The sequence below is a fragment of the Pongo pygmaeus genome, chromosome 10, assembly GCF_028885625.2.
Source record: "Pongo pygmaeus isolate AG05252 chromosome 10, NHGRI_mPonPyg2-v2.0_pri, whole genome shotgun sequence".
Lineage (NCBI taxonomy): Eukaryota > Metazoa > Chordata > Mammalia > Primates > Hominidae > Pongo > Pongo pygmaeus.
The window spans coordinates 121,949,915-121,976,859 of record NC_072383.2 but is presented as its reverse complement, the minus strand read 5'-3'; the positions used below and the strand labels follow the sequence as shown (position 1 = coordinate 121,976,859).

General features: G+C 43.3%; 1 protein-coding gene across 17 annotated transcripts in view; it reads left to right on the top strand.

The window, feature by feature from the left end:
• MPHOSPH9 (M-phase phosphoprotein 9) overlaps positions 1-26,945 on the top strand; it is a 91,485-nt gene that overhangs the window by 21,596 nt on the left and 42,944 nt on the right. For 11 of the 17 annotated variants that reach the window (XM_054441916.2, XM_054441913.1, XM_063647174.1 and 8 more), the window contains 8 exons: positions 610-1,130; positions 3,987-4,110; positions 7,671-7,761; positions 12,314-12,420; positions 19,034-19,159; positions 19,325-19,785; positions 20,090-20,245; positions 24,030-24,117. In XM_054441916.2, coding sequence (XP_054297891.1) covers positions 610-1,130; positions 3,987-4,110; positions 7,671-7,761; positions 12,314-12,420; positions 19,034-19,159; positions 19,325-19,785; positions 20,090-20,245; positions 24,030-24,117 — 1,674 coding nt within the window. The remainder of the gene's footprint in view (positions 1-609; positions 1,131-3,986; positions 4,111-7,670; positions 7,762-12,313; positions 12,421-19,033; positions 19,160-19,324; positions 19,786-20,089; positions 20,246-24,029; positions 24,118-26,945) is intronic. The other 6 variants (XM_063647171.1, XM_054441919.1, XM_063647172.1 and 3 more) reach the window with 1 other exon arrangement.

Sequence of the window (26,945 nt, the reverse complement as noted above, 5' to 3'; positions counted from 1 at the left end):
AATTTTTGTATTTTTAGTACCAACCGTGTTGGCCAGGCTGGTCTGGGACTCCTGACCTCTTGATCTGCCTGCCTCGGCCTCCCAAAGTGCTGGGATTACAGGTGTGAGCCACCACACCCAGCATCCTTTTTTATATTTGTAAGAAAAAACAATACGTTGTATCAATTTTTTTTTTTTTTTTGAGACAAGGTCTCACTGTGTCACCCAGGCTGGCGTGCAGTGACATGATTTTAGCTGACTGCAACCGCTGCCTCCTGGGTTCAAGAAATTCTTCTGCCTCAGCCTCCTGAGTAGCTGGAATTACAGATGCGCAACACCATGTCTGGCTAATTTTTAGTAGAGTCAGAGTTTCACCGTGTTGGCCAGGCTGGTCTTGAGCTCCTGACCTTGTGATCTGCCCACTTTCGGCCTCCCAAAGTGCTGGGATTACAGGTGTGAGCCACTGTGCCTGGCCACCAGCCTCAATTTTGTTTATAAACTAAAGATAAAGCATCACATGATCTTTAGAATAATATCTCATCATATTTTCAAACATGATACTCTTGTAACAGTCAAAAATATGATGTTTAATATACTTTCTTACCCAAATCTGTAACTTTTTATTTCCAGCATATACAGGAGGAGATAAAAAATTTAGTCAAATTACAGACTAGTAGTGCTTCCTTGGCTTCCTGTGAAGGAGATTCTTCAAACAAACAAGTATCTTCAGAAAGTCAAATGGGTTTTTTTTCTGAAAGCAGTGAGAGAAATGAATCTGTTATCCATTATCCTGAATCCACAGAACCTGAAATACAGCAAGAAATGTCCACGTCACAACCAGACTGCAATGTGGATAGTTGCTCAGTAAGCAGTGGATATGGCACCTTTTGTATCTCAGAATTAAATCCGTACAAATCTAAAGACCCTAAGGAGTTCATGGAGCACGTAGATGTTCCCAAAGGACAGTATATAGCACCTGCAGTGCTGGTCGAGTCACTTGTAGATGGTGTGAAAAATGAGGATTTTTATATACGGACTCCTGAAGAGTGTCATGTGTCTTTAAAGGAAGATGTATCCATTTCTCCTGGTGAATTTGAACATAATTTTCTTGGTGAAAAGGTTTCTGAAGTATACAGTGGGAAAACAAATAGGTAAGTAGAATTTCCATCATTCGAAGGGAGTTTATTACATTTAGAATCTAGTGTTCCTTTTAATGCACTATAATAGAATGAGATGTATTTGAACATTTATCAGTTCATTGCCTGTAGAAAATTGAAATAAACAAAGCACACTACATTCTAATGACACTGACTTTCTTCCCATCTGTAATGTTGTGAGACCACTAAACTCTTAAGGTCGGAAGCTTTGCCAGAAAATAGAAAAGATATTTTTAGCAGACAGGACTGTATCAATAGTGGAAGTTTGTCACACATATTCATGTAATTTGAACAATTTTTTTTTTTTGAGACGGAGTCTTGCTCTGTCGCCCAGGCTGGAGTGCAGTGGTGCAATCTCGGCTCACTGCAAGCTCTGCTTCCCAGGTTCACGCCATTCTTCTGCCTCGACCTCCCGAGTAGCTGGGACTACAGGCACCCGCCACCACGCCCGGCTAATTTTTTGTATTTTTAGTAGAGACGGGGTTTCACTGTGTTAGCCAGGATGGTCTCGATCTCCTGACCTTGTGATCCGCCTGCCTCTGCCTCCCAAAGTGCTGGGATTACAGGCGTGAGTCACCACGCCTGGCCACAATTTTTTTTTTAAAGGTGGGGGTCTTGCTTTGTTGCCCAAGCTGGTGTGCCATGGTGCAGTCATAGCTTGCTGCAGCCTAAAATTCCTGGGCTCAAGTGATCCTCCTGAGTAGCTAGGACTATGAGCGCGTGCTATGTTACCATGGCCAGCTGAAACCGAAAATTATATACAGGGTTACCCAATTTTATGTTTTGTTTTTTTTGAGATGGAGTCTTGCTCTGTCTCCCAGGCTGGAGTGCAGTGGTGCAATCTCAGCTCACTGCAACCTCTGCCTCCCTGGTTCAAGTGATACTCCTGCCTTAAGCCTCCTGAGTAGCTGGGACTACAGGTGTGGGCCACCACACCCGGCTAATTTTTGTATTTTCAGTAGAGACAGAGTTCCGCTGTGTTGGCCAGGCTGGTCTGTCTCCTGACCTCAGGTGATGTGCCCACCTCGGCCTCCCAAAGTGCTGGGATTATGGTGTGAGCCACCGTGCCTGGCCCCAATTTTATGTTTTTTAGTTTCTTTTTTCTAGTCTGTATGCTGCTAAATGTTTTTGTTTGTTTCTTTTGTTCTGTTTTTATTTGTTTTTTGAGATGGACTCTTGCTCTGTCACTCAGGCTGGAGTACAGTGGTGCGATCGCAGCTCACTGCAACCTCTACCTCCCAGGTTCATGTGATTCTCCTGCCTCAGCCTCCTGAGTAGCTGGGACTACAGGCATGTACCACCATGTCCGGCTAATTTTTGTATTTTTAGTAGAGATGGGGTTTCGCCGTGTTGGCCAGGCTGGTCTCGAACCCCTGAGAGTTTAGTAGTCTTACAACATCTGCCCACCTTGGCCTCCCGAAGTGCTGGGATTACAGGCATGAACCACCGCGCCCAGCCTGAATGTTTTTTATGTATAAGAAGAATTTTTATAAATTTAGTGACATTTCATGACAAAGGAGGCTTTTTATTAAACTGTGGCTGAATGTTTGTAAAACAAATAATCCTTAAAAATTTCATAATTTATCCCAAGTTTTTAGTTTCATGTCCCTGAATTGTGTCATCTAAAGCAACACAAATCTTATGTATGTTCAAGTATAATGATTGATTTATGCCAACAAATACGCTCTCATTGTAGAGATACATTTAGCACTTGGAAGGGCAAATGTGGTGGTTTTTGTTCTAGTCTATGGCTACAGACTTTGTGTATTATTAGTCACTGTTAGTCTTTTTTTTTTTTTTTGGGATGGAGTCTCGCTCTGTTGCCCAGGCTGGAGTGCAGTGGCGCTATCTCGGCTCACTGCAAGCTCTGCCTCCCGGGTTCACGCCATTCTCCTGCCTCAGCCTCCTGAGTAGCTTTTAGTAGAGATGGGGTTTCACCATGTTAGCCAGGATGGTCTCGATCTCCTGACCTTGTGATCCGCCCGCCTCAGCCTCTCAAAGTGCTGGGATTACAGGCATGAGCCACTGCACCAGGCCAGTCACTGTTAGTCTTTTTGTTTACTTTGCCTTTGATAATAAGAAATTGAAAAAAGTAATGTAGGTGAATTAATAAAAATTCATTGTCTTACTGCTATTAGAAAAAACAACTGGCTGGGTGCAATGGCTCACACTTGTAATCCCAGCACTTTGGGAGGCTGAGACAGGTGGATCACTTGAGCCCAGGAGTTCGAGATCAGCCTGAGCAACATGGCAAGACCCTGTCTCTACAAAAAAAAAATAGAAAAATTAGCTGGGTGTGGTGGTGGCCACCTGTGGTCCCAGCTACTTGGGAGGGTGAGGTGGGAGGATCACCTGAGCTGAGGAAGGTCAGACTGCAGTGAGCTGTGATTGCACCACTGCCACTGCATTCTAGCCTGGGTGACAGAGAGGGTCTCTAAAAAACAAACAAACAAAAACCACACACACAACAACAACTGAAAGCAACTGGTGGTTAGCTTTATATGTGAAGTACAGTATCTAAAGAAATAATTTTGGAACCCAGTGTGGTGGCTCATGCCTGTAATCCCAGCACTTTGGGAGGCTGAGGTAGGCAGAGGTCAGGAGTTTGAGACCAGTCTGGCCAACATGGTGAAACCCCATCTCTAGTAAAAATACAAAAATTAGCTGGGCGTGGTGCTGCATCTGTAATCCCAGCTATTCAGGAGACTGAGGCACGAGAATTGCTTTAACCTAGGAGATGGAGGTTGTAGTGAACTGAGATTGCACTACTGTACTCCAGCCTGGGTGACACAGCGAGACTCTGTCTCAAAACAAAAAAAAAAGTAATTTTGGTTTTCTCTTCTTAAATAGTAATGCTATAACATCATGGGCACAAAAACTGAAGCAGAACCAACCAAAGAGAGCACATGTAGAAGATGGAGGTTCAAGATCTAAACAAGGAAATGAACAAAGCAAGAAGACACCAATTGAGAAAGTAGGTGACTAGTCACTTTCCCTGCGGGCTCCAGTACTGATGATTATGTGGGTTTAGTACACGCTCATGAACAAAACTCTTGTGCCCTTTCTTTTGTATTGTTAGTTTGTTCATTTATACATTTTTTTTTTATTTTTTTGAGACGGAGTTTCGCTCTCGTGGCCCAGACTGGAGTGCAATGACGTGATCTCGGCTCACTTCAACTTCCGCCTCCCAGGTTCAAGTGATTCTCCTGTCTCATCCTCCCAAGTACCTGTGGTGGTACAGGTGGTACGTGGTGGTACAGTCGTGTGCCACCATGCCTGGCCAATTATTTTTTATTTATTTTTATTTTTTTTTTGAGACGGAGTCTCGCTCTGTCACCCAGGCTGGAGTGCAGTGGCGCAGTCTTGGCTCACTGCAAGCTCTGCCTCCTGAGTTCATGCCATTCTCCTGCCTCAGCCTCCCAAGTAGCTGGGACTACAGACACCCGCCACCACACCCGGCTAATTTTTTGTATTTTTAGTAGAGATGGGTTTCACCATGTTGGCCAGGCTGCTCTCAAACTCCTGACCTCAGGTGATCCACCCACCTTGGCCTCCCAAAGTGCAGGGATTATAGGCATGAGCCACCACGCTCGGCCCATTTATGCATCTTTCTTTTGGTGTTTCAGAGGATTAGAAATAATGATTTGCTGTAAGTGTTTCTTCTTTAGTAGGCTAGAAATCAAAGCTAATGAAGGATAAAATATTATGAAGATGAATCATTTGCAAAGGTCCTATTTCTCTTTGTACTGCAAATGTTTACATTTAGCCAGAAAGTAATCCATTTAATTGTTTAAAATAAACTTTCAAATAATTCATATTATTATTAAATTGTAAGAAGTAATACTGTAATCTTAAAGTTGAGGCTGGGCCAAGTGGCTCATGCCTGTAATGCCAGCACTTTGGGAGGCCGGGGTGGGCAGATCACGAGGTCAAGAGATCGAGACCATCCTGGTAAACATGGTGAAATCCCGTCTCTAACTAAAAATACAAAACTTAGCCAGGTGTGGTAGCATGCACCTGTAGTCCCAGCTACTTGGGAGGCTGAGGTAGGAGAATCACTTGAACTGGGGAGACGGAGGTTGCAGTGAGCCAAGATCACACCATTGCACTCCAGCCTGGCAAAAGAGTGAGATTCCGTCTAAAAAAAAAAAAGGTTGAAATTTGAACAGTTCTGAATTATAGTCCAAATTGTGAGAGATTAAATGTTGAAATTCTGTATGGCCCTTTTGCTAACCTAGCAGCTACTTTAATTAAAAGATTATAGATATTGAGTAAGGTTTTTAAAAAAATTATTTAAATTTGAGTTTCAGATAATTAAGATTTTAAACATTTCTTTTATTTATTTATTTATTTATTTATTTGTTAATTTTTTTGACATGGAGTCTTGCTCTGTTGCCCAGGCTGGGTTGCAGTGACATAATCTCAGCTCACTGCAATCTCTGTCTCCTGGGTTCAAGCGATTCTCCTGCCTCAGTCTCCTGATTAGCTGGGACTATAGGTGTGTGCCACCACGCCTGGCTTATTTTTGTATTTTTAGTAGAGATGGGGTCTCGCCATGTTGGTTAGGCTGGCCTGACCTCAAGTGATCCACCCACCTCAGCCTCCCAAACTGCCGGGATTATAAACGTGAGCCACTGTGCCTGGCCCAAAGAAATTTTTTTTAAATATGTTTTTGTAGAGACAGGGTCTCACTATGTTGCCCAGGCTGGTCTCAAACTCCTGGCTTCAAGTGATCCTCTTGCCTTGGCCTCCCAAAATGCTGAGATTACAAGCATGAGCCACTGTGCCTGGCCAGATAATTTTTAATATGCCTATATAGCCCTTATTGCTCTAAATTTGTCACAGAATAGCATTGTTTAGTATAATACATTGAAATGGCAAAATCAGGTCCCTCTACAAATCCAATACCTTTAGAAACTGGCCATGTCTTATCATCCTGAACATGGTCTTTTTGTCATCCTATGAAAAAGATCTATTAAAGAGGTCATAAGAAGATCGTACTACAGCCTTCATAAGGCATTATTTATTCAATAAATTTTATTTCTTCAATTTAGGCTTCCTGATATCACCATTCTTTGTACTTTTTCAGATTTATATTGAAGAGGAGGGAAGTGAAGGTAAATGAAGCTCTATGAACCACAAAAGCTTCTGTGGCCTAGGAAAGCCCTTTAGTACTGTGTTGCTAGTTTTATTCTAGAAAAGCCCTTTAGTACTATATTGGTAGCTCTAGAAAAGCCATTCAATACACCCCCACCACCACGTCTGGCTAATTTTTTGTATTTTTAGTAGAGACGGGGTTTCACTGTGTTAGCCAGGATAATCCCGATCTCCTGACCTAGTGATCCTCCTGCCTCGGCCTCCCAAAGTGCTGGGATTACAGGCGTGAACCACCGTGCCCGGCCTTCTCTTGGTCTTAAGTAGCGAGACAAATTCAAACAGGTGGAATTTCTTCCTTGATGAGAAAGAAAATAAGTGGTACCTTATAAGGCTCATATGTTAATTCCCCGTCTTGGTAGGTAGTGTTATCTCAGTGTGCTTTTACTTTGGCAATGGGTTCATGGATGGTTACATACTCTTTACAGGAATTAAAAGTTTCATGAGGGACCTGAAAAGAAAAATTCTGATAGAAATATTCTCATCACATATCTCTGGAAACACATTTCTTGCGACAGTGTCAGAGATGTGACGATTGATTTGCTCAGAATTTTTACTAGAGTTGATAAGTAAGCAGGGACTACTAACCAATTGTTTGTATATAGGAAGTAGTCTACTACTTAAGGCTCATATTATTGACTTATGGTTTTTAGAGTTAATCTGATTTATTGTAATTATGATAAAAATGAATTGTTAGAGCTTTTACATTAATTTTTATACTAAATGGCTTTAATTCTAGGCACCTCAAATTTGTTTTGGAAGTAAATGGGAAATTATAAATACATTTTAGGTCTGAACTCACGAAATAATACCTGCCCCCATTTTTCTCCTTCCAGCTCCACAGAGAACTGAAATAAACTTTTGTAAATTACACAGGGAAAAAAAAAATCTGCAACAGTGGATTCCTATCAGTTAGCATTCTTGTAACCGTGGGGAAACCAGGCTTTCTTCTTCTTCTTTTTTTTTTTTTTGGAGACAGAGTCTTGCTCTGTTGCCCAGGCTAGAGTGCAGTGGCACGATCTCGGCTCACTGCAACCTCCGCCTCCCAGGTTCAAGTGATTCTCCTGCCGCAGCCTCCCGAGTAGCTGGGATTATAGGCATCCGCCACTGCGCCCGGCTAATTTTTGTATTTTTAGTAGAGACGGGGTTTCATCATCTTGACCAGGCTGTTTTCGAACTTTTGAGCTCGTGATCCACCCGCCTCAGCCTCCCAAAGTGCTGGGATCATAGGCGTGAGCTACCGTGCCTGGCCCAGGCTTGCTTCTTTGAACCCTCTGAAGGTTTCTCTCCACCTGGTTTGAGGCCTGGCTCTCATTTCTTGGGTCAGCAGATTGTGCCTAATGACTTTTAGCTGTCAACCAATAGTTTTCTTTCTTGTAGTCTGATTTTGCTGCTGCTACACATCCTTGTGCTTTTTACCTCAGTAAACCAGATGAAACTCCAAATGCTTGGATGTCTGATTCAGGAACAGGTATGATACTTAAATTTTAATTTTTTTTAACCTAAACTACACTCAGAGGAAGGTACTTAGATTTTTAGAGCATTATTTTTAAAAAACAACTTGCCTACATTTCTCCATATGGGATGATACTGTATAGTAGTATGGTTTTGTAAATGTGTTATGTGTTGTGGTGTTCTCTGGTAGCAGCCTTACCTTTGTTTGTTTTGTTTTTTTGAGACAGGGTCTCACTCTGTCACCCAGGCTGGGGTGCAGTGGTGCGATCACAGCTCACTGCAGCCTCAGCCTCCTGGGCTCAAGTGATCCTCCCACCTCAGCTTCCCAAGAATAGCTGGGACAACAGGTGGCGCCGCCATGCCCGGCTACCTTTTGTATTTTTTTGTAGAGACAGGGTTTCGCCATGTTGCCCCAGCTGGTTTTGAACTCCTGGGTGCAAGCAATCCACCAGCCTTGGTTTCTCAAAGTGCTGGGATTACAGGCTTCAGCCACCATGTCCAGCCTCCTTTCTTTCTTGTCTTAATTTATGTTGCAAGATCTGTAAAGAGAATGAAGAAGTATTTTTGCAGTTGTTTTGAACAGCTGTAAAAATCATCAGCCTTTTTCGGGCAGTCCAAAATGAATTAAATGCAAACCCTCTGAGCCATCCTTTACACTCCATGGTGAGCTTATTCCAATCTTAATGGCTTTATATACAGACTTTATTTTTTTTCCATATCCCACATCCAATTCATCAGGATGAATTAGCTTTGCCTTACAAATCTTTCTAGAATCCCACCACTTCTTACCACCTCCACAGCTTCTAGCCTAAGAGTGTTCTCTCATCTGTCACCTGGGTTGCTGCTGTCTTCCTAACCAGCCTCCCCACTTCCACTCTTGCACACTTCAATCTGTTCTCAACATAGGAGACAAAGTGATCCTCTGAAAAGTTAAGTCACATCATGTGACTCCTCCTCTCCAAACCCTGTTGTTCACAGAGTCCTTACAGGGGCCCACAGTGCCTAACAACCTAGCCCTGTTACCTCTTTGACCTCACTTTATACTGAGTTGTTCCTCGAATTACAATGGGGTTATGTCCTGATAAACCCACCATAAATTGAAAATATCATAAGTTGAAAATGGGCTGGGCGCAGTGGCTCATGCCTATAATCCCAGCACTTTGAGAGTCCAAGGTGTGAGGATCGCTTGAGGCCATGAGTTTGAGACCAGCTTGAGCAACAAGTTGAGACCCCATCTCTACAAAAGAGTTAAAAAATTAGCCAGGGGTGGTGATGCGCCTGTAGTGCTAGCTACTTGGAAAGCTGAAATGAGAAGATTGCTTGAGTCTGGGAGATCAAGGCTGCAGTGAGCCATGATCACACCACTGCACTCCAGCCTGGGCAACACCAAGACCTTGTCTCAAGAAAAAAAAAAAAATTGAAAATGCATTTAGTACACCTAGCTTATTAAACATCATAGCTTAGCCTAGTGTACGTTAAATGTGCTCAGAACACTTACATTAGCCCACAGTTGGGCAAAGTTATCTAACACAAAGTATTTTATAATAAAGTATTGACTATTTCATATACTTTATTGAATACTGACAGTGAAAAACAGAATGGTCAGCCAGGCGCGGTGGCTCATGCTTGTAATCCCAGCACTTTGGGAGGCCAGGTCGGGTGGATCACGAGGTCAGGCGATCGAGACTATTCTGGCTAATACAGTGAAACCCCATCTCTACTAAAAATACAAAAAATTAGCTGGGCTTGGTGGCGGGCACCTGTAATCCCAGCTACTTGAGAGGCTGAGGCAGAATGGTGTGAACCCAGGAGGCAGAGCTTGCAGTGAGCCGAGATTGTGCCACTGCACTCCAGCCTGGGCGATAGAGCCAGACTCCGTCTCAAAAAAAAAAAAAAATTTAAAAAAAACCAGAATGGTCATATGGGTACTCAAAGTATGGTTTCTACTGACTGCACATCGCTTTTGCACCATGATAAAGTTAAAAAAAAAAAAAAAAAAAAAAAAGAGTCGACCATTGTAGGCTGGGGATTGTACTCTGTCCCTTTCTTCTTTTTTTTTTTTTTGAGACAGAGTTTTGCTCTTGTTGCCCAGGTTGGAGTGCGATGGTGTGATCTCGGCTCACTGTAACCTCCGCTTCCTGGGTTCAAGTGATTTTTCTGCCTTAGCCTTCAGCTTCCCAAGCTGGGATTACAGGCATGCACTACCACGCCCAGCTAATTTTGTATTTTTAGTAGAGACAGAGTTTTTCCACGTTGGTCAGGCTGGTCTTCAACTCCTGACCTCAGGTGATCTGCCCGCCTCAGCCTCCCAAAGTACAGGCGTGAGCCATTGCGCCTGGCCGTGCTCTGTCCGTTTCTTTGATGAGAAGGGAGATTGTCTGCTCAAATGTCCCAGATAGGTTTTAGGACTTTTGCATTGGCTGTTTTCCATACTTGAAATGTTCTTCCCCCATGTATGAGGGAGCTCCCTCATACATGGCTAAAATGGCTGATGCCCTCTTAATTATCCTCTCAGTAGCCAACCTTGTTCACCTGATTCAAAAATAGTGCCTGCCCATCCCAGCCCCCACTACATATCCCCTTTATCCTATTTTAAAATCTCATCAGAGTGCTTACCACCTATATACTGCATAATTTACTTAGTTTTCATGTCTCACGCCTCCTGCCTCCCCAGCCTGGCACTATAGGTGCTCAATAAACATTTGCATTATTTACATTGATTCTATATGTCTATACTACTCACAAAGTAATTGTCAGCTGGGCGTGGTGGCTCACACCTGTGATCCCAGCACTTTGGGAAGCCAAGGTGGGCAGATCACTTGACCCCAGGAGGTTGAGACCAGCCTGGGCAACATAGCAAAACTTCGTCTCTACACAAAATACAAAAATTAGCTGGGTGCGGTGGTGTGAACTTATAGTCTCAGCTACTTGGGAGGCTGAAAGGGAATGATGGATTGAGCTCGGGAAGTCAGGGCTGTAGTGAGCTGTGATTGCACCACTGTACTCCAGCCTGGGTGACAGATGGAGGCCCTGTCTCAGAAAAAAAAAGGAAATTGTCTATTTTAAAATATATTTTAAGGCTGGACCTGGTAGCTCACAACTGTAATCCTAGCACTTTGGGAGGCCGAGGAGGGTGGATTGCTTGAGCTCTGGAGTTCGAGACCAGCCTGGGTAACATGGCAAAACCCTGTCTCTACTAAAAGTACCAAAAAAATTAGCAGGGCTTGGTGGTGTGTGCCTGTAGTCCCAGCTTCTTGTGGGGCTAAGGCAGGAGGATGTCTTGAACCTGGAAGGTTGAGACTTCAGTGAGCTGGGCTGGGTGCAGTGGCCCATGCCTATAATCCCAGAACTTTGGGAGGCCGAGGCGGGAGGATCACTTGAGATCAGGAGTTCGAGACCAGCCTGGCCAACATGGTGAAGCCCCATCTCTACTAAAAATACAAAAATTAGTCCGGGCACGGTGGCTCACACCTGTTATCCCAGCACTTTGGGAGGCCGAGGCAGGCAGATCACTTGAGGTCAGGAGTTCGAGACCAGTCTGGCCAAAATGGCAAAACCCTGTCTCTACTAAAAATACAAAAATTAGCCGGGCGTGGTGTTACATGCCTGTAACCTCAGCTACTCAGGAGGTTGAGGCAGGAGAATCACCTGAACCTGGGAGGTGGAGGTTGCAGTGAGCCGAGCTCGCGCCATTGCACTCCAGCCTGGGCAACAGAGTAAGACTCTGTCTCAAAAAAAAAAAAAAAGAAAAGAAAAGAAAACCAAAAATTAGCTGGTTATGGTGGCTCATGCCTGTAATTCCAACTACTCGGGAGGCTGAGGCAGGAGAATCGCTTGAACTCAGGAGGCGGAGGTTGCAATGAGCCGAGATCACTCCACTGCATTCTATCTTGGGCAACAGAGCGAGACTCTGTCTCAAAAAAAGAGATCACAGTGGACTGAGATGGCACCACTGCACTCCAGCCTGGGTGACAAAGCGAGACCCTGTCTCAAAAAATAAAAAAATATTTTATTATTATTATTTTAATTTTTTTTTGAGACTCTATCACTCACTCTATCACTCAGGCTGGAGTGCAATGACACCATCTCAGCTCACTACAACCTCTGTCTCCTGGGTTCAAGTGATTCTCATGACTCAGCCTCCCAAGTAGCTGGTATTACAGTGTGTGCCACCACACCTGGCTGATTTTTGGATTTTTAGTAGAGATGGGGCTTCACCACATTGGCCAGGCTGGTCTCAAACTCCTGACGTTAGGTAATCCTCCTGCCTCAGCTTCCTAAAGGTCTGGGATTACAGGTGTGAGCTACCGTGCCTGGCCAAAAATATGTATTTTAAATTGTACCAACTCATCTTGACTTTTTATATTTCAGTTTTAAACATTTGCATCCAGTTAGGACTCTTACATAATAAGGAATTTAGATAACTTTTTTTCCATCAAAATTCAAATTACTTTAATCCAAAATTAGTTTCTTCCCATATTTAATTTCCTTTAGGTAGAAATGTTATTCTAGAAAGCATTTTTGTTTTTTCCTCACTCTTTTCTATTCTGTTTATTTGTGCACATCAGGATTGACTTACTGGAAACTAGAGGAAAAGGATATGCACCACTCTTTGCCTGAAACTTTAGAGAAGACATTCATATCATTGTCTTTCACAGATGTGTCACCAAACCAGGTAATTTAAAAACACACTGTGGCCAGGCGCGGTGGCTCACGCCTGTAATCCCAGCACTTTGGGAGGCCGAGGTGGGTGGATCATGAGGTCAGGAGATCGAGACCATCCTGGCTAACACAGTGAAACCCCGTCTCTATTAAAAATACAAAAAATTAGCTGGGCATGGTGGCGGTCGCCTGTAGTCCCAGCTACTCCGGAGGCTGAGGCAGGAGAATGGTGTGAACCTGGGAGGCGGAGCTTTTAGTGAGGGGAGATCGCGCCACTGCACTCCAGCCTGGGTGATAGAGCAAGACTCCGTCTCAAAAAAAAAAAAAAAACCAACACACACACTGTGGGCTGGGCATGGTGGCCTGTAATCCTGTAATCCCAGCACTTTGGGAGGCTGAGGCGGGCAGATCATCTGAGGTCAGGAGTTCGAGACCAGCCTGGCTACACGGTGAAACCCCGTTTCTACTAAAAATGCAAAAAAATTAGCCAGACGTGGTGGCATGTGCCTGTTCATCCCAGCTGTTTGGGAGGCTGAGGCAGGAGAGTCACTTGAACCTGGGAGGCGGAGGTTGCAGTGAACCAAGATTGTGTGATTGCACTCCAGCTTGGGCAACGAGAGTGAAACTCCATCTCAAAGAGAAAAAAAATTGTGTGTGTTTGTGTTTTACAATTGTTGCTAAGTACTCCAGTATAAATTTTATTTTTCAACTTCGAAAATACTGGAAAAAGCATGGGCTTTAGAATCGTACTCACTTGTTTTCAAATTCAGTCTGTCATTTTTTCCTTACGTAATCTTAGCAATGCTTCTTAAAAGTAGAATTAAAGGCTGGGTGCTGTGGCTCAAGCCTGTAATCCCAGCACTTTGGTAGGCCAAGGCGGGCGGATCACCTGAGGTTGGGAGTTCAAGACCAGCCTGGCCAACATGGTGAAACCCCATCTCTACTAAAAATACAAAAATTAGCTGGGCGTGGTAGCATGTACTTGTAATCCCAGCTGCTCAGGTGGCTGAGGCAGGAGAATCATTTGAACCCAGGAGGTGGAGATTGCAGTGAGCCAAGATGGTGCCACTGCACTCCAGCCTGGGTGACAGAGTGAGACTCCGTCTCAGCAAAAACAACAACAGAAAAAAGTGGAATTAAAAATTCCACTTTTAAAAAATTCTGGCCGGCTTGGGCTGGGCATCATAGCTTACACCTGTAATCCTTGTACTTTGGGAGGCTGAGGTGAGAGGATCACTTGAGCCCAGGAGGTCACACCATTGCACTCTAGCCTGTGTGACAGAGTGAGACCCTGTCTCAAAAAGGGGAAAAAAAATGCTGGTTAGTGTTTTGTGAAATTAAATGGATTGTGCCTACTATTTCATATGTAGTAGGTCCTCAGCTATTAATTTCTTCTCCTTTTCCCAGAATTGGTGTTGATTTTTCATTTGTTACACCTCCATTCATTTTCATTTGTTACGTGATCCGTTTCCAGCATAGTTATGAGCAACTTAATTTGCTGTATTCTTTTTTTTGAGACAGTTTCACTCTGTCGCCAGGTTGGAGTGCAGTGGTGCGATCTTGGCTCACTGCAACCTCTGCCTCCCGAGTTCAAGTGATTATCCTGCCTCAGCCTCCCGAGTAGCTGGGACTACAGGCACATGCCACCACACCCAGCTAATTTTTGTATTTTTAGTAGAGACGGGGTTTCACCATGTTGGTCAGGATGGTCTCGATCTCTTGACCTCGTGATTTGCTTGCCTTGGCCTTCCAAGTGCTGGAATTACAGGCATGCGCCACTGCGCCCGGCCAATTTGCTGGATTTTCTTTGAGTAAGAAAGGTACATTTTAAAAAAAATTTTTTTTTTTTTTTTTTTAAGACGGAGTCTCAGTCTGTCGCTTAGGCTGGAGTGCAGTGGTTCCAGGTTCAAGTGATTCTCCTGCCTCAGCCTCCTGAGTAGCTGGGATTATGGGCATGCGCCACCATGCCCGGCTAATTTTTGTATTTTTAGTAGAGAGGGAGTTTCGTGATGTTGGCCAGGCTGGTGATCCGCCCACATCAGCCTCCCAAAGTGCTGGGAATACAGGCGTGAGCCACTGCGCTGGCCCATTTTTTTTAAATTTAAGAGCAAAGAAGTAAAACTATTCAGTAAATGTACATCAGTGTACCTATTTCACCTCTGTATTTTTTCTTTCTTTTTTTTTTTTTCTTTGAGGCGGAATCTCGCTCTGTTGCCCAGGCTGGAGTGCAGTGGTGTGATCTCGGCTCACTGCAATCTCTGCCTCCCGAGTTCAAGTGATTCTCCCGCCTCAACCTTCCAAGTAGCTGGGATTACAGGCACCTGCCATCATGCCCAGCTGTGTTTTGTATTTGTGTAGAGACGGGGTTTCACCATGTTGGCCAGGCTGCTCTCAAACTCCTGGCCTCAGGTGATCCGCCCGCCTTGGCCTCCCAAAGTGCTGGGATTACAGGCATGAGCTACTGCACCCGGCCTTCACTTCTGTATTTTGATCAGGTAATGAAAGAGTACCTGGGGAAAAGGAGAGATACTATTAAAGTAACCAAGAGACATAAAAATGAATGACATGTACAGACAGACAGACGGGGCAATGTACTTGTAAGCATCAGAGTCTCAGTGACGGAAACCAACGTTCCATACTTCATGAAAGGAACAAAAAGACACAGGTCAACACAGAGAAATGAAGTATGAGGGAGGTAAGATTGTAGGAGGCAAGGCAGGCTTAGTAGGCTTTGCAGTTGCAGGGCTCACAGTGTTACCTGATCTTGAACATCAGTAAGTGGATACTGCATTTTGTTGACTCTACGGTATTGTCAAATTTAAGGTTTCCCATTTCATGTTCTACCAATAAAAATTTATAAATTAGACTGATACAATGCTTTTTTTTTTTCTTTTTTTTAACCACTTTAGAATTTATATTTTGTTCTTATGGAAAGAATCTTTAGACTTAAACATAGGTTTTATTATGTATCAGTAACTTTTTTTTTTTTTAATAGAGAGAGGATTTTTGCTGTGTTGCCTAGGCTGGTCTCAAACTCCTGGGCTCAAGTGATTCCCCTGCTTTGGTCTCCCAAAGTGCTGGGATTACAGCTGTGAGTCACTGTGCCTGGCCTATTATATAACTTTTTTTTTGAGACGGAGTCTTGCTCTGTTGCCAGGCTGGAGTGCAGTGGTGTGATCTCGGCTCACTGCAACCTCCACCTCCGGGGTTCCAGCGATTCTCCTGCTTCAGCCTCCTGAGTAGCTGGAACTACAGGCAAGCGCTACCACGCCCAGCTAATTTTTTTGTGTTTTTAGTAGAGACGAGGTTCCACCATGTTGGCCAGGATGGTCTCGATCTCCTGACCTTGTGACCCACCTGCCTCAGCCTCACAAAGCGCTGGGATTACAGGTGTGAGCCACTGTGCCTGGCTTATTATATAACTCTTATGCATACTTTCAAAAGGAAAACATAAGCAAAATAAAAGTGGCTAAAATTCTTTCCTTCGCAGAGGGGTTATACTCTTCTCTTCTCCTCTCTTCTCCTCTCTTCTCTTCTTTTCTCTCTTCACCTCTTTCTCTCTTTCTTTCTTCACGGTCTCACTCTGTTGCCCAGGCTGGAGTATAGCAGCTTGATCATAGATAACTGCAGACTCAACCTCCTGGGCTCAGGCGATCCTCTTGCCTCAGCCTCCTGAGTAGCTGGGACTATAGTCATGTGCAACCACACCTGGCTCTTTTTTTTTTTTTTTAAGTAGAGGCAAGGTCTCTCTATGTTGCGCAGGCTGGTCTCTCGAACTCCTGGACTCAAGCAGTCCTCCTGCCTCAGCCTCCCAAAGTGCTGGAATTACAAATGTGAACCACTATGCCTGGCCACTTCTCTCTCTTCACCTTGGTGTTAGTTTCTGTGTTTTCCCACATTATCTTCCTCTAGCCCACCAAGAGCATCAGCGATTCTGCATTTCTTTAAAAAGAATAGAAAGGCCTTTCTGCTTTTTACCTGTCTTAGTAGCATGTAGGACTAGCCCGCTTTGGACTCCCATGTGGAGTATGTTGCTAAACGTGTCCGATTCACCGTTCTCTTAAATATTGGTCTTCAGGAGCTTCATTGTAGTGTGTAGGTTTGTCTTCCAAGCTGCTGATACCTATTTGGCCAATTTTGAGCTCATGAGCAGGGAATGACAGTCTATCACAACCACAACTTGGCCCAAAGCAATTATAAAATGCCATTAATTACAAGAGGCATCCCTACTTTAGAGATGTTAACATGACAAGAACATAAAAGTGGTGAAAAGTGGTACTTTTCTATTCCCATGAGCTTTGAATAGAATAACCCCAACTATTCTCCCAGGCCACCAGGCTGTGGCCATAGCTGGAGTAATGCTGCTCTTCACAGGCTTCAGGTCTTGAAAAGTCTTCTTTAGGTTATTGGCATGTAAGGAATGAATTCTACAGCAGGATTATGGGAATTGTGGTACTTTTTTTTTTGAGGCAGAGTCTCGCTCTGTTTCACAGGCTGGAATGCAGTGGTGCGATCTCAGCTCACTGCATCCTCTGCCTCCTGGGTTCAAGCAGTTCTCCTGCTTCAGCTTCCCAAGTAGCTGGGATTACAGGCACGTGCCACCACACCCCGCTACTTTTTGTGTTTTTAGTAGAGATTGGGTTTCACCATATTGGCCAGGCTGGTGTCGAACTTCTGACCTCAAGTGATCCACCCGCCTTGGCCTCCCAAAGTGTTGGGATGACAGGCGTGAGCCACCACAGTATATTTTAAAGGTTTAGATTTAACAAATTAATGCCTTTAATGCACACACTCACAAGGTAGTTATAAGGTTTTAAAAATATATATTCATGGTGCTCTGCAGCCTATGTAGGGTCTAGAAATGGGACACAAATTTAAAGCTACATGATTAATGTGTTCTTTCAGTGTTTTCAGTGTATCTATTGTTGAATCTGTAATCTCATTTGTGACAATGTTCACAGTTTAAATTTGAGGCCCAAGGTTAATTGGTTCTCCTCTCACACCCTATAATACGTCCCACCTTGAAATAATTTAAGCCCAAAGTTTTAATGTTTAGAGCCTGGACCTCTCTGCAACATTTTTAGTGTAGTAAAGCCCTGATTTCAATTTTTCGAAATTAGGATCCTATCTTCTGTTTTTTGAGACAGAGTTTTGCTCTGTCGCCCAGGCTGGAGTGAAGGAGTGCAGTGGCATGATGCCAGCTCACTGCAACCTCTGCCTCCTGGGTTCAAGTGATCGTCCCACTTCAGTCTCCTGCGTTGCTGGGATTACAGGCCTGCGCCACCACTCCCAGCTGATTTTTGTATTTTTAGTAGAGACGGGGTTTCACCATATTAGCCAGGCTGGTCTCGAACTCCCGACCTCAGGCGATCCACCTGCCTTGGCCTCCCAAAGCGCTGGGATTACAGGCGTAAACCACCGTGTCCAGCTTAGGGTCATATCTTCTTATTTTACTAATGAATAAAGGGACTTATTTTCACTTGATCTTAGCCAAAAGGCCGAGAAGTGATGGGTGGGGGGGACTTATTTTCATAGGGTCACTTTGTGACACCTAGTTTTGTTTGGCCAACTCTTTTAACAAACATGATTGTAACTACATAGATAAGGAACTCCACCACTTGGTGCTTTTTACTTCAGCCATATGAAATTAATTTGGCCAAAAGTTTTCTCATCCTTCTGTCATTCATCCTGAAGTATTTTTTTTTCTTTTTTGAGACGGAGTTTCACTCTTGTTGCGCACGCTGAAGTGCAGTGGCACAGTCTCGGCTCACCACAACCTCCGTCTTCCAGGTTCAAGTGATTCCCCTGCCTCAGCTTCCCTTGTAGCTGGGATTACAGGCATGCACCACTATGCCTGGCTAATTTTGTATTTTTAGTAGAGACAGGGTTTCTCCATGTTGGCTAGGCTGGTCTCAAACTCTCGACCTCAAGTGATCGCTCACCTTGGCCTCCCGAAGTGCTGGGATTACAGGCGTGAGCCACCGCGCCTGGCCTATGAAGTATTTTCTTACCTCAAAACTTGGTTAATTGGCTAGGCGTGGTGGCTCATGCCTGTAATCCCAGCTAAGGTGGGAGGATTGCTTGAGCTCAGGAGTTTGAGACTAGCCTGGGCAACATGGCAAGACCCTGTCTCTACAAAAAAAATACAAAAATTATCTGGGCGTGGTCTTGCACTCGTGTAGTCCCAGCAACTTGGGAGGTTGAGGCAGGAAGATCACCTTAGCCTGGGAGATTGAGGCTGCAGTGAACCATGATCACACCACTGCACTCCAGCCTGGGCAACAGGGTGAGACCTTGTCTCAAAGAAACCCATAAAACTTTGTTCTTATTTTGAGTGGGAGAACTACTAAGAATTTCATTATTTGGAAGTATTCATAGGCTGCTAAATAATTAATGTTCACATTATCCCCTTAGTGTCCTAAATTGTTAGGAGATCCAAATATCTTTCCATTCTGAGGTAGACTCATCATACTAGGTAATGACTTCCAAGCTTGTATTACAAATCTGACAGTCTACATTTTCAATTTGCTTAAAGTCTTTCAAAAATCTTTTTATGGTGCTTATTTTATATCATTAATTTGTTTCATTATTGATAACACCATTTAATTTTGTTTCGTATCTTTAAGTCTAATACTAGTAATGAGATGAAGCTACCGTCACTGAAGGATATTTATTATAAAAAACAAAGGGAAAACAAGCAGTTACCTGAGAGGAATCTCACTTCTGCTTCCAACCCAAATCATCCACCAGAGGTAAAGTTGTCCACATTCTGCCAAGTGAACGTGAACAATGCTTCCTGACTCTAACTTTTACCTCAAGCTTCATTTTCCCTAGGAGATCTAAAGCCTACTCACTTCAAAACAAGCAAAACAAAGCTGAGTTCTGAGGGTAAGACTTCCTTGTTGTCTGGTTTCCAGGTCCTGACTCTAGATCCTACGTTACACATGAAGCCAAAGCAGCAGATTTCAGGGATTCAACCTCACGGCCTTCCTAATGCCCTTGATGACAGAATATCCTTTTCCCCGGACTCTGTTCTAGAGCCTAGTATGTCTAGTCCCTCTGACATAGACTCATTTTCACAAGCAAGTAATGTCACTTCTCAGTTACCTGGATTTCCAAAATATCCCTCACACACAAAAGCTTCTCCGGTGGACTCTTGGAAGAATCAGACATTCCAAAACGAAAGTAGGACCAGTTCCACGTTTCCGTCGGTATATACCATTACTAGTAATGATATCTCGGTCAACACTGTAGATGAAGAAAACACTGTCATGGTCGCTTCGGCCTCAGTCAGTCAGTCCCAGCTTCCAGGTACAGCCAACAGTGTCCCAGAATGCATTTCATTGACTTCCTTGGAAGATCCTGTGATATTGTCTAAGTATGTATTTCAGTGAATGGCTTGTAATGTTAATAGATTTTCTGTGATGTCTGATTGAAAATGATCTTTATTGAACTTCAGTATTGCATAAAGTCTTAGAGATTTAGCATTTTTAAGATGGAGCATATAAAAACTTTTTCACTTGATTGTCAACTTTTTGTGTATTAATCTATATATTTTGTAGTATGCAAAGGAAATATGCTATATTTTTGCCCATGAGAATCATTGTATTCTTGGTTTCTCTTGTGGGATGGAGACTGAGGATAGCTTTCCTAATATATATTTTTTATTCTCACCGAATAAGGATTAGGCAGAACCTGAAGGAAAAGCATGCTCGACACATAGCAGATCTTCGAGCTTATTATGAATCAGAAATAAATAGTTTGAAACAGAAGCTGGAAGCAAAAGAAATCTCTGGAGTTGAAGATTGGAAGATAACCAATCAAATTCTTGTAGACAGGTAAAATTTATAATTTAGCTGTGAAGTTTTCTCCACCTTGGATGTATTATTTTCACAGAAGTATAATGTGAGAAAACACTTTGAAAACATATACTTTGGATTTGAAATTTTAACAGTCATGTTTGCCTAAGTATTTTTGCAGCTAAACCCCTCTCTTATAATATACTAATAACTGACGTGGAGCCATTTGTTTCACATGAGCAAAATACTGAAACAGTTGAGCGAATTTTGTATATGCAGAGTAATGTGATTGACGGGAGGAGCAGTACTATGGACTTCCTAATAAGTCTATGGCTTATGTCCTGTGGCAGTTCTCCACCTTTTTAATAGGCCCATTAAAATAGTGTAGTTCCCATTCCAGAAAATCCCACAAAGAAATGCAGGGGAGAATGGCCTTATATTCAGGATAGCTTCACACCTATTTTAGAACCACTTAGAAAATCTGATGCTCTCACTAGTATTAGTAGTAGAGTCCTTGCAACATACTTTACCATTAAACGGGACTTGGTCAGGCATGGTGGCTCACGTCTGTAACCCAGCACTTTGGGAGGCTGTGGCAGGCAGATCTCTTGAGCTCGGGAGTTCAAGACCAGCCTGGGCAACATAGTGGAACCCTATCTCTACAAAAAATTAAAACATTAGTTGGGCATGGTGGCGTGTACCTGTGGTCCCACTTATTGGGGAGGCTGAGGTGAGAGGATTGCTTGAGCTCAGGAGGTCGAGGCTGTAGTGAACTGACGTTGTGCCACTGCACTCCAGCCTGGGTGACAGAGCAACACCCTGTCTCTAAATAAATAAATAGGACTTAAATAGATTGAAAATCGATGCAGGTCTAGCTGATAGCAAGGCGTTCTCTAAGGAGAAAAGACAAAGCTCACTTCAAAGCGCTTAGGAGGGAACTAAAATCTTCCATCTGGTTAACAGTTTAACTTTCAAAGTTATGGGAAAACTAGCCTTTATACTGTAAGTAGTTTTGGTTGCTGTGGTAGTTAACATGGCTGTCTTATTGAATGTTTCTACAGCTTTCATTTTGCATTTGGTGGTGTGGGGGTAAAATGGTAGGAAAAAGTAATTTGAAAAAGAGCCAAACCAAAAGAAAAGAGACAGGTTTAGGTTTTTTACGACACAAACAGTAGATAGCAGGTTATGGAAAGTTGGGTTTTTTGTTATTGTTTTTGTTTCGAAGGCAAAGATGAGGCTGAGTGTGGTGGCTCACACCTGTAATCCCAGCACTTTGGGAGGCCGAGGCAGGCAGATCACTAGAGGTTAGGAGTTCAAGACCAGCCTAGACAGCATATTGAAACTCTGTCTCTACTAAATATACAAAAAGTAGCTGGATGTGGTGGTGCGCACTTGTAGTCCCAGATACTCGGGAGGCTGAGGCAGGAGGATCGCTTGAACCCGAGAGGCGGAGGTTGCAGTGAGCCGAAATTGTGTCACTGCACTCCAGCCTGGGCGACAGAGTGAGACTCAGTTTCAAAAAAAAAAAGGCAAAGATGACTGCAGTTACTTCCTGTAGGAAAACAAGTATGAAAGAAGCCCACCAGTGAACTTTTGAAGATTAAAAACAGTCCTAAAGAAGATACCTAGAATAAATTATAGCCAGTTAAAACATTTTTATGACTAGAAGATGTTTGAGCATGTAGGGCAATGAGCAAATATAGGTGGAGCAAATGGGAAGCCAGGGTTTTAAGTAAATGGCTGTGTTATAGCAGTTAATAACAGTGGCAGGCTTGGTTACTGGAGTAGATGTAATCACTGTGTAAAATGAATAGCAGTACATTATTTTCTCCTCTTCCCAAAAAAGATTTGATCTGGCTTATGGTTAAAAAAAAAAAGCTGTGTTACAGAGGACAGTAGAAACAAAATACGTGGCAGTCATTTAGAACTGAAGAAATGATTCCCCCAAGATAGAAACCATTGTTATCAGCATATACACTGGTTTTTTCCAAACTTAAAATTGCAAATTGGAGAATCCCCCTGGTGTTACAAATGGAGCCATTAGCCAGCTGTGATATTAGATTACTATGTCACGGATTTGGAACTTGGAGCAGTGATCCTCTGGCACTTTAGAATCCATAGTACTGAAAAAAATCAAATACAATTAACACACACTTGACTATTTGAGTGATTTTTTTTTCAAGAATAGTCTTATCAGTATTTCGTGTCTGTGCTGCATTAATGCACAGCGGTTAGGAGCATGAACTAGGAGTGCCCAGCTTATGCTCCCAGTGTGACTGCTTACAACCTATGTGACTTTCAGTGAGGAACTGAACTGTCTTTGTTTTCTCAGCTGTAAAATGGGATCAATGATAATCTTTTTTTCTTTCTCTTTTTTTTTTTGAGATGGAGTCTCTGTCGCCTAGGCTGGAGTACAGTGGCGCTATCTCGGCTCACTGCAAGCTCTGCCACCCAGGTTCATGCCATTCTCCTGCCTCAGCCTCCCGAGTAGCTGGGACTACAGGCGCCCGCTACCATGCCTGGCTAATTTTTTGTATTTTAGTAGAGATGGGGTTTCACCGTGTTAGCCAGGATGGTTTAGCCAGGATGGTCTTGATCTCCTGACCTTGTGATCCACCCGCCTCGGCCTCTCAAAGTGCTGGGATTACAGGCGTGAGCCACCGCGCCCGGCTGGGACCAATGATAGTCTTAATGGACAGAATTGTGAGGATAAACGAAACGTGCTTAAAGACCTGCTGTATAGTCAGTGCTAAATAAATAAAGCTTTTATTATTCATACTATGTTAAACACCGAGTCAAGATGGTAACTGAATTCTTCTATGTATTTTGTTATTTTGAGGGTTTGTGATAATTAACTTTACAAAGGAAGTTAATTATAAGAATAGTTATATTCGTGCTAAATTCGAAATAGTACAGAAGGACATAATATGAAAAGTAAATTGGATTGCGTGAGTCCAGGAGTTTGAGACCAGCCTGGGCAACAAAGTGAGATCCCATCTCTACAAAAAATCAAATTAGCTGGGTGTGGTGGTGCATGCTCAGGAGGTTGAGGCAGGAGGGTTGCTTGAGCCCAGAAGGTTAAGGCTGCAGTGAACCGTGATTGCACCACTGTACTTCAGCCTGGGTTATGGAGTGAGATCCTGTCTCCAAAAAAAAAAATCTGCCTACCCCAACTCTAGTCCCAAATCCCAAATCCAAATTTAATTTTTTGCATTTTTCCAGAAATCATAATGCATATATGTAGATACAGATTTTTTCATAACTAAGATCAAGCTATTTTATGCACGTCTTTTTTTATATCTTTTAAAAAAATTATTTTAGGCTTTTATTTATTTATTTATTTTTTTGGAGACAGGTTCTCACTCTGTCACTCAGGCTGGAGTGCAGTGGCGTGATCTCAGCCCGCTGCAACCTCAGCCTCCCAGGTTCAAGCCACCCTCCCACCTCAGCCTCCTGAGTAGCTGGGACTACAGGCACATGCCACCATGCCCAGCTAATTTTTGTATTTTTAGTAGAGATGGGGTTTCACCATGTTGGCCAGGCTGATCTCGAACTCCTGGCCTCAAGTGATCTGCCTGCCTCAGCCTCCCAAAGTGTTGGTATTACAGGTGTGAGCCACTGTGCCTGGCCAATTTTAGCTTTTTCTCTACATACTGTATTATTAGATTCATTGGGATATATTCTATTAAAATGGCATCCTGAGTCTTAGTTAACACTAGAGAATTTGTCTTATGTTATATATTAGAGAATTGGTTAGATTTATATAATACTTTTAAGGGTAATAATTTTATCTTCTAATTGAAACTAAATTTATGGTTTTTAGATGTGGCCAATTAGATAGTGCTTTGCATGAAGCTACTAGTCGCGTGAGAACACTTGAAAATAAGAATAACTTACTGGAAATTGAAGTGGTAAGTACTCTTTTCTTGGTGGGAGTTCTGGTAAGACAATTGAATTATTTCATGATAACTCAATTATGTTTCTTGTCTTTTTAAGGAAGGCTTATGAAGTTTATATTTTTAGTGCTGGTGGCTTCACATGATACTATAAACTTTACCCTTTTTTTTTTTTTTTTGAGATGGAGTCTCGCCCTGTTGCCCAGGCTGGAGTGCAGTGGTGCGATCTTGGCTCACTGCAAGCTCCGCCTCCCGGGTTCATGCCATTCTCCTGCCTCAGCCTCCTGAGTAGCTGGGACTACAGGCGCCCTCCACCATGCCTAGCTAATTATTTTGTATTTTTTAATAGAGACAGGGTTTCACCGTGTTAGCCAGGATGGTCTCGATCTCCTGACCGTGTGATCCTCCTGCCTCAGCCTCCCAAAGTGCTGGGATTACAGGCGTGAGCCACTGCACCCTTTTTTCTTTTTGAGATGGAGTCTCACTCTGTCGCCCAGGCTGTAGTGCAGTTGCGGGATCTCAGCTCACTGCAACCTTCGCCTCCCAGGTTCAAGTGATTCTCCTGCCTCAGCCTCCCTAGTAGCTGGGACTGCAGGCGCATGCCACCGTGCCTGGCTAATTTCTGTATTTTTAGTAGAGATGGGGTTTCACCATGTCGGTCAGGCTGGTCTCTAATGCCTGACTTCGTGATCCACCTGCCTCAGCCTCCCAGAGTGCCGGGATTACAGGTGTGAGCCACCGCACCTGGCCTAAACTTTACCCTTTTAAAACTTACCTTTTGGCCAGGTGTGGTGGCTCATGTCAGTAATCCTAGCACTTTGGGAGGCTGAGGTGGGAGGGTTGCTTGAGCCCAGGAGTTTGAGACCAGCCTGGGTAACATACAGAGACCTCTGTCTCTACAGATCAGCCGGGCATGGTGGGGCACAGCTGTGGTCCCAGCTACTTGGGAGGCTGAGGCAGGAGGATGACTTGATCCCAGGAAGTTGAGGCTGCAGGGATCATGACTGCGCCACAGCACTGTAGCCTGGGCAAGAGAGCGTGACCCTGTCTCAAAAAAAAATTTTTTTTTTAATTTTTTGCAATATAATTTGCATACCATAAAACTTACCCTTTTAAAGTGTACAATTCCACGAATTTTAGTATATTTAGAGTTGGGCAACCACCACCACAATCAATTTTAGGACATTTTCCTCAAAAAAAAAAAAAAAAACCCACACCCCTTAGCCATCACCCCCCACATTCTGTCCTTCCACACCCTGGCAACCACTACTCAGTTTTCTTTCTCTGTGCATTTGCCTTTTCTGAACATTGATATAAATGAAATCCTAGACTGTGTGGCCTTTCGTGTCTGGCTTCTTCACTTAGTATAGTATTTTCAAGGTTTATCCATGTTGTAACGTATCAGTATTCATTCCTTTTTATGGCTGAATATATTTCATTCTGTGAATAATACCCCATTTTTGTTTACATTCATCAGGTAATGTTTATATACTTTCTGGCTATTTAAATTATATTGCTATGAATGTTTGTCTACAAGATTTTATGTGCCACATAAGTTTTTAGTTTTCTTGGGTATATAACTAAAAGTGTATAAACTTTTTATGCTAAAATTACTTTTTTCCCCACGCATTACCAAATTTTATTTTTTTACATGTAACTTTTTTTCTCTCTGAACAAAGACCTTTGTTATGTCATTCCCAATCTTTTGGTGTAAGGCAGTCTTTTTAAGGGTCAAAACTTTCTCAAAAGTCTGTGTTTACAAGTTTTATTTTTAATATCTTTTAGAAGATAAAATGCATGATAGCTATCATAGAGTAGTGTGTATATGTATGAGATACATATAACCTTATGAACAAAATTTTGGTGGAAACTGTCTATTTTGATTTTTTGTTGAGATGGAGTCTCGCCATTGTTGCCCAGGCTGGAGTGCAATGGTGTGATCTTGGCTCACTGCAACCTCTGTCCCCGTGGTTCAAGGGATTCTCCTGCCTCAGCCTCCTGAATAGCTGGGATTACAGGTGCCCACCACTAAGCCTGGCTAATTTTTGTATTTTTAGTAGAGATGGGATTTCACTATGTTGACCAGGCTGGTCTCGAGCTCCTGACCTCAGGTGATCTGCCCGCTTCGGCCTCCCAAAGTGCTGGGGTTACTGGCACCCAGACTATTTTGTTTTATATGTTGTTTTTATCTTTGCCTTTTTTTTTTTTTGAGACAGGATCTCACTCCGTTGCCCAGGCTAGAGTGCTGTGGAGCCGTCGTGGCTTACTGCAGTCTCAACCTCTTGGGCTCAAGTGCTCCTCCCATCTCAGCCTCTTGAGTAGTTGAGACTATAGGAACGCAGCACCACACTCGGCTGATTTTTAAAATTTTTTTGTTGAGACACGCTATGTCACCCAGGCTGGTCTTAAACTCCTGGGCTCTAGCAGTCCTCCCAAAGTGCTGGGATTTCCGCTGTGAGCCACAGTGCCTGGCCTGTTTGCTTTTTTAGTTCCTCTCCTCCTAAGCTTCATGACATTAGGGACTATTATCTTTTTTGTTAATCTTACATTTCTAGCACCCTAGTGCCTGGCACCTAGTGGGTATTCCAGAAATGATTGTTGAGTGAATATTAACATATCAGATGGGTTTTGAATTTCCTGTATTTTCTGTTTTTTTTTTTGAGACAGTCTCACTCTGTCACCAGGGCTGGAGTGCAGTGGCATGATCTCGGCTCGTTGCAACCTCCACCTCCAGGGTTCAAGTGATTCTCCTGCCTCAGCCTCCTGAGTAGCTGGGATTACAGGCGCCTGCCATTAAGCCCAGCTAATTTTTTGTATTTTTAGTAGAGACGGGGTTTCACCAT